This window comes from Hippocampus comes, unplaced genomic scaffold (genome assembly GCF_001891065.2).
Source record: "Hippocampus comes isolate QL1 unplaced genomic scaffold, H_comes_QL1_v1.1 scaffold36, whole genome shotgun sequence".
NCBI lineage: Eukaryota > Metazoa > Chordata > Actinopteri > Syngnathiformes > Syngnathidae > Hippocampus > Hippocampus comes.
Genome location: NW_017805695.1, coordinates 6245681 through 6252901, shown reverse-complemented (window position 1 = coordinate 6252901; position 7221 = coordinate 6245681). Strand labels below are relative to the sequence as shown.

General features: G+C 41.4%; 2 protein-coding genes across 3 annotated transcripts in view; one reads left to right on the top strand and one right to left on the bottom strand.

The window, feature by feature from the left end:
- Positions 1-3641, top strand: part of LOC109523072 (phosphofurin acidic cluster sorting protein 2-like) — a 39380-nt gene extending 35739 nt beyond the window's left edge. For both annotated transcript variants that reach the window (XM_019881906.1, XM_019881905.1), the window contains 3 exons: positions 202-425; positions 796-909; positions 1659-3641. In XM_019881906.1, the coding sequence (XP_019737465.1) occupies positions 202-425; positions 796-909; positions 1659-1774 (454 nt within the window). In that variant the 3' untranslated portion in view covers positions 1775-3641. The remainder of the gene's footprint in view (positions 1-201; positions 426-795; positions 910-1658) is intronic.
- Positions 3642-4209: 568 nt separating this feature from the next.
- On the bottom strand, positions 4210-6716 carry mrpl2 (mitochondrial ribosomal protein L2). Its single transcript, XM_019881921.1, has 8 exons — positions 6610-6716; positions 6207-6292; positions 5940-6117; positions 5158-5299; positions 4965-5080; positions 4771-4881; positions 4568-4641; positions 4210-4485 (listed from the first exon to the last, which is right to left on the bottom strand). Exons 2-8 carry the CDS (start codon positions 6276-6278, stop codon positions 4270-4272), a joined length of 909 nt encoding a protein of 302 aa, XP_019737480.1. The 5' UTR covers positions 6279-6292; positions 6610-6716; the 3' UTR covers positions 4210-4269.
- Between the last annotated feature and the right edge of the window lie 505 nt (positions 6717-7221).

Here is a 7221-nt window from a genome sequence, read left to right as displayed (position 1 = left end):
TCCCCCCCCCCCCCCCGGGGGGGGTAGGACTCACACACACACACACACACACACACACACACACACACACACACACACACAAAATTATCTCAGACACATACTCTGTCGACTAGAGTGTAGACAAAAGAAAAATACTTTCCATTTTTTTGGTCATTGTTTGAGCAGCTGGGGTATGTGACCGAAAGTGTTTGCCTTTTTCAGTTCTCCGTGTTCTGGCAGCGAGGTGATGGGCCTGCAGGTGGACTACTGGACGTGGCAAGGCCCCGAGAAGAAAAAAGAGGGCGAGAAGCGGGACGTGGGACTGAAAAACACGCTGAAGAGTAACTTCCGCTCGCTACAAGTCAGCCGCCTGCCCTGTGCGGGGGATATCACCCCTCCACCCAGTATGGCCATGACTGTCGTCACCAAGGAGAAGAACAAGAAAGGTATGCCGAGTAGAGTTGGGGGATTAAACAGGAAACACGAGTCATGAAACTGAACATGTGAGGATTTCACAGATGGGAATATTACATGAAGTAATAGGGTTACTGGAAAAGGAAAAAAAGTCCAATTATGAGGGAAAATAATCAGAATATCATGGGAATAAATTGCAGTGTCAAATGCAAACACCATAGTCTGAGACCAACAGACCATTCTTGTCGGTTTTTTTTGTCTTTTGTGCGGCCCTTCCACAATTCCTCCTCAATGCAAGAGGGAAAATAAAGACACTGAACGTCTTGCTTGCTTAATTATTGCTTAAGAGAAAAGGAAGCCCAGCACACAACTCTATTTGATATGCTCTGCTCCTCTATCTAGTCATTTTTCTCAGCAAGAAGCCGAAAGAGAAAGAGCTGGACTCAAAGAGCCAAGTGATCGACGGAATCAGCAGGTTGATCTGCACAGCCAAGCACCAACACACGATGCTGAGAGGTAACACTGCCCCCTGCTGTGGATGCTAGTTTCTTACATTCAGTACATGCGAAGGTCCTCGCTTTGCGAAGGTACAGATGTACAAGGTTAAGAATATGTAAAATAGTGTATTTTAAGGATAAAATAGCATTCTCATGTTTAACCATATTTTTTATAATTAATTAATTAATTATAATTAACGATAAAACGAACTAAAATGTATATCAATATTGCTTCTTTTTTCACCCCCAACTAAGAAGAGAAGAAATGCTGACTATAATTTGCCCACCCCTTATTGCTGTTTATTTGGCATATTTCATTGGTTGATGAATGAATGCATGAATGAATGAAAGAGTAATATCACACGAGAGTGATTGAAGACTTAGAAAACCTAAATTTAAACAATATCTCTAAATGATTACTTGATTAAATAGTTATCAATTTATTTGATAATCAATGAGTTGTCAATTAATTGCTTATTTTTTATCCAGACTGGGGGAAAAATGTATAACATGCAGCAAACATATTTTAAGAGACCCTATCATTGTAATGTGTGTGCACATGTTGGCCACTCAATAGTAAGACCTCAGGATTTCATTATTCTGCTCCGATGATGATTGAGTGATTCTGGTCAGGATAACAGTGAGTGATATTGAAATGTGAGTTATGCCCCAGTAACCTCCTCCAGTTGTCTGCTTGTTCATTTCAGCGGCCTCCTTTGAGTCTTATTTTATTTCCGTGGATGAATTTTACTCTTTCATCTCTCACAGTCACCATCGATGGAGTGGAGTGGAACGACGTCAAGTTTTTCCAACTTGCAGCCCAGTGGCCAACTCATGTCAAGCACTTCCCAGTGGGAATCTTCGGTTACACCAAACCCGTGTGACCTCAGCAGCCGTCCTCTTGGAACCGGCTAGACTCTTCTGCGCTGCACTTGTCTCACCCAGAGACTCCACAGAATTTGAGGGAAAGCCGACGGCAGTAATAGTTTTCCTGTGGAAATCTTACTGACTTCACATCCATGTGTTCATGTTCAATACACACCTTCACGTTGTCCTTCCCGTGTTGTGGATGTTGGCTGTTGTTTGTTGGTTTCCTTTCTTTCTTTTTTCCTTTCTTTCTTTTTTTTTAACACACTACAAAAAGAACAAGTACTATTTTGTAAGAGTTGTGCTACCGCCTTGGAGGTCCTTTGACTCGTTTGACAATTTGCCACATTTCGACAATGGCAGCTATGTTTGCACTTTGGTTTTTGTTAACATGTTATTATTTCTGTGAAATCCTACATGTATTGTTACTCTGTAGAAAATGGAGAAGTGCGATGGTGATGTGCAGTGGCGTGTGTGAGATTTTTGAGGCCGTGGTAGTCATTGGAATATTGCTGTGAATCTTGACCGAAACATTCTTTGCTTTTCTTGTTCGTCCTTTTGCTTTTTTTCAAATTCTCACTGCAAAAAACTGACAGGACTTCGCTTCAGTGTATTTTAAAGCAACAAATACTCATTTTGGTATTCTGAAGGTAGCTATAATTGACTAATGCACATTTTTATATCACCCAAAAGTTCATCAAGTAATCCCAGTCCTGAAGACTTGACACAATCACTTAGAAACAGGGTATCGTGAGACAAAAACAAACACATCCCCAATAGTTGAATGCCAAATTTGCTTTTTCTAAGCCCTGATATGTTTGGTAGTGTAATTTACCCGAGTGATGTTTTTTCTGCCTTTTTGAGTGAACAGCATTTGCACTGATCATGATGCTTTGGTGTCTCATAGACCCCAACTAATTTAGCAGCCAGTGGCTAATCCACATGTGCATTGATGTGCCAAAACTATATATATATTTTCCTTCTGTCCCCAATGCTTTTGGCCTGCTTGAAGTGAAACGCCTACGTGACGCATATGTGGTAGAAATCAGTATTGGCATTACTGAATCGTTGGAAGTAATCGAATTTTATCCGTCAGTCAATAGATATGTACATCCCAACCACATTTTATACAGCATCACTGTGGCTGTCGGTGCACAAATGTAAACATTCTCGTCGGTTGGTTGCTCACTCTTATGTTGGCTGGTTGAGGAATGTTTCCTTAACTCTTGGTGTGATTGGAAACCTGCTTTGATATTACCGCCGAGTCTAATGCAATTACAATGAAACGTCGATGGAGTCTTGTCAGATGTCCAAATCACTGCCTGTGTGTTTGTGTGTGCGTGGGTGTGAATAGGCGTGCCGTACGTTTGATGGTACTCCCTGACGATTGTTACGTGAACCTTCACAACAGGAACCCTACGGCCAAAACGGCTTTCTGTGTTGATGGTTTTTCTAGAGCTTTTTAAAAGTATTGTAAATAAATACAATGCATATACAAAATGTATCATTGTGATTTGCAAATCGCCCATTCCAACTAAATTGAAAGCACAAATGGCTTACCTTCCTTTCTTGACAAAAATGCCAACTTCAGTATGTTTCCACAACTTGTTCCGTTCAATACAATACTGCAACTGTCATTTCTTCAACATTTCCCTTACTTTGTAATGCACTTTTTATGTAGTTTGATACACAATGATACCCGAATTGGGACAGTTTGGTATTGAGTTGTATTCTCCCCCTCCCCACCAAAATGTAAACCACTACCTATAGACGTGATAAGACTGTTTCCTTGTTGTGTCGGGTGTATGTTTGATGGCTTCAAACTCCTTTTGGTGTCCTGAACGCATCATGGCCATCTGTTACTTACCCTTCTGCAACTTTTTTTTAATTTCATTTTATAGCTGCCACCATGCCGTCTGCGCGCAGACTAGTCAGTCTGATTTGGTTGTCTCCTGGGTTTTAAGAGGGGTCACCATCTTGTCTTGGCTGGGACACCAACTGGCCCTTAGATAATACAGTATATCATGGAACTTTGGCTGTGAAGCAGGGCTGAGTTTTGTGAGCAAAACTATCAATTGATTGAAAACAGTCAATGGGCTTAAGTGTCAAGTGTGTTCTGATGTATTAGACCTAAGTCCAGCTTTGCCCTAAATATTGCCGTAGCATGGGGGTGTTTTACAAGGCAGGGCCAATGAGAGGCTGTGCTCTTTTGTCACTTCTCGTAAATAATCAGTGATCCAACAGGAAAGAAGACAGCGTGCCATCTCATTGGTCCCGTCACTTCAGATGCCACCCTGTGTCTTTGCACAAACCCTATTTTAAACGACGTGACAGTATTTTTAAATTTACCACTAAAAAAAAAAAAATATGGGTTACTCTGCATGTTTTACTATAGTTGTATATATGTTTTGGATTTTTATATTTTTTTTTCTTTCAATGCTCTCACAAGCAGTTGTGTTTAATAAAATTTTTAATCTTCTGTACAAAGTATTCCTTTCTTCCAAGCATGTGTTCATATTGAGCGAGATGCGATGGAGGGCAGGTTGACATAACTCTTCATAGGCGGCAGCGGTTTAATCTTGCGTCCGGCCCAGCCTCCCTTCCTCTGCCAGAGGCCACTCGATGGGCGGATGCCAAGCCAGCGGTTGCGGCCTGCTTTACCGATGATCCTTTTGTTGTGGTCCACATTGGATACGCGGCCCACCGTGACCATGCAGGTCTCCAGTACCTGTGCGGATGTGTTTGTCACAATGACATTGCTACTTCTTAGCAGATTTGTTTTGGTGTCATTTTGCACCATGTAAGCTCACCTGAACCTGCTGCTTTGACGGAAGTTGAACAATGGCTGTTCCATTGACTTTACGGAGTAGAAGACCACTTGTCCCTGATAAAGAATTAGATGTATGAAAACATCTCTCTATTTGGGAGGCTACTTAAAAGATATGAAACAACTTTGTTTTCATTGAATTGACAGTGAGGGAAACCCAAGTTTATTTTCCTTGCAAATATTTACCTGCAGCGCGGATATACTCTGATCCTTTCCCTGGCTGTATCTCCAGATTATTAACTAGTGTGCCCACAGGAAGTGCTCCCAGTGGGTAGGCGTCACCCTCATTTGCTGAAACTATAAAACATCAGCCCTTACTTAAAAACAGAACTTTTATCAATTAAACGGCGTAGTGTCAGAGTGCCTAATTAGTCCCATACCTGCCATGCGTCCGATTACGGGTGATGTTTTAATGATGTTTCCTGCCTGCATGTTCTCTGTAGCGATGATCCATCTTTTACGGTTGCCCCCAGCCACAAGGGCGATGTCAGCTGACCTGGAAAGACCACAGCAGACGAGATTAAGACAGCCATCAACATTTATTTGACATGCTGAAAAGCGATAATAGCTCACCTGCATGGGTCATATCGCACTTGAATAACCTTCTCGTCGAAGGGCTCCCCTTCTCCATGTTTATCATAGCGCAGGCGTTGGAAATCAATCCAGCGATACTTTTGTTTGTGGCCTCCGCCGATGCCATGTGTTCGGATTTTACCTAAAGAGCACCAATACAGGTATGATTTCAATTATTGTAAACCCTGGACAAGGCAGACAGAGGCAAACAACCATTCATGCTCCCATTGATACTTATAGCCAATTCCAATTTTTTAATTAACCCGAGATGCAGGTTTTGGGAATGTGGGAGGACACAGAAATCCAAGGCAAAAACATAGGCAACTCAAAGCGCAGTTGATGCATATTTTGCTTTTATCCAAGGAGCAAGCAAACTATTCTGTCATAACTACATGTTCAAACACTTTAGTACTTTTAAAACTTTAAAATACAAATGCAAGCCTTCGCAAGAATTAGAAGCATTCCTTCATTTTCCAGTCAGTTTTATTGTAGTGCTTCTAAAAACATGTAGGTAGTGCTGTTTGTCGAATGCTGACCAAGATGTGGTGACCTGCTGAGCTGGTGGTGGTTGTGCTAACGAGTGTCCCCTTAAATGTGTGCTGGACATGTTGGATATTGACAGGTCTTTTTGTGTTTGCATTGTAAACACCAGAACTTATACTGAATTGTGGCAACCTAACAAGAAGCACGATTAGGTTAAGGTACGACCAATCCCCAATCCACACACACACACACACACACACACACACACACACACACACACACACACACACTTTTTTAACCTGTGTGATCTCTTCCTCCTGTCTTTTTCATCCCTATCGGTCGAATTGTGTACTTCTCCCTTTCCTTCCACCTCGTACTGTTCTGCTCAAGAGAGGCTGTGGTGAGGAAGCCCCGGCATGGCGCAGCACTGGATGCAGGCGATAACCATGGCAGACATGCCCCGATACCCAATTTGACCTGTCAACACAGGAGGGGGGAACCAAAAAAAAGTACACATTAACTCCCTGTAATGTTGTCATTAATGTATTGTGATATAAGATGTTGACCTGAGAGCGCAGCAAGGCAGGCTGAGAGATGGTGAGGTAACTCAGGGCTCGAGTCAAACAAGACACCGCCATCACTCCGACAAGAACTGGATATGATTTAAAAAGGTGCACTGTTAGATGTTTTTCCCCCTCTGCAGTCCCTGGGTTCATTCAGTAAGCTGTATTTGAACATTTTTTTGCTGGAAGTTAACTCCAACACTGTAGTTTCACCTACATTTGAGGGAAATACACATGACAAAATTTTGCCACGGTTAACCTTCGTGTTTAATTTTCCATTGTGTGTGGCTACTTATCGAGGTTAATGATATGAAGACATTTAAATAGGGTGATATTGCATTTAATATGTATATACAAAGTTTATATTTATTGTTAAAACAACATCGCTAATCAACGGTAAACATACCTCTATCCGTTTCAGTTCATGAGTTTTCTTCCCGGCGTCCTTCGTGAGCGAGCGTGTCGCATGATGATGACGTATTCCGAACACCTCAACAGTTGTTTGTTGATCTGATTGTATATCCGTATTAGCGTATTTTACCTATCCACCATACCTGTATATTAATAGGGACTCATCCATAACCCGCACTACTGCAAGTACTAGTTTCATCGAAGTCCAGTAGCAACATTTTTACACTCTTTCGACAATGCATGTTATTGGGAGTATTTTTTTATCGTTACGTAATTCACTCGACAAAATGACACGTTTAAATTCAGAATGCTAATACAGTATAAAATTCTAGTACAGTGAACACAAAACAATGAACAGCTGTGACCACCAGGTAGCAGTATTGCGCAGAGTTCACGTTTTTTTCCATGGTACATAAATATGGTATAAAGCGTCAATTAATCTGTCTTCTGAGACGTGTTTGAGTTTTTAAAATTACCAAAACTTGAATCATATTAATAAATTCTAGTACAGTGAACACAAAACAATGAACAACTGTGACCACCAGGTGGCACATTTGCTCACGGGGTTTACGTTTTTTTTTTTTTTTTAATAGTGCATACAATATAA

Bases quoted from the DNA above. Each gene is read 5' to 3' on its own strand.
- mrpl2 (XM_019881921.1), bottom strand. From the start codon at position 6,278: ATGGCGGTGTCTTGTTTGACTCGAGCCCTGAGTTACCTCACCATCTCT. The intron at 6,118-6,206 runs GTCAACATCTTA...CTGTGTTGACAG, and splicing joins CTGCCTTGCTGCGCTCTCAG to GTCAAATTGGGTATCGGGGC. The intron at 5,081-5,157 runs GTGAGCTATTAT...TGGTCTTTCCAG, and splicing joins GTGCGATATGACCCATGCAG to GTCAGCTGACATCGCCCTTG.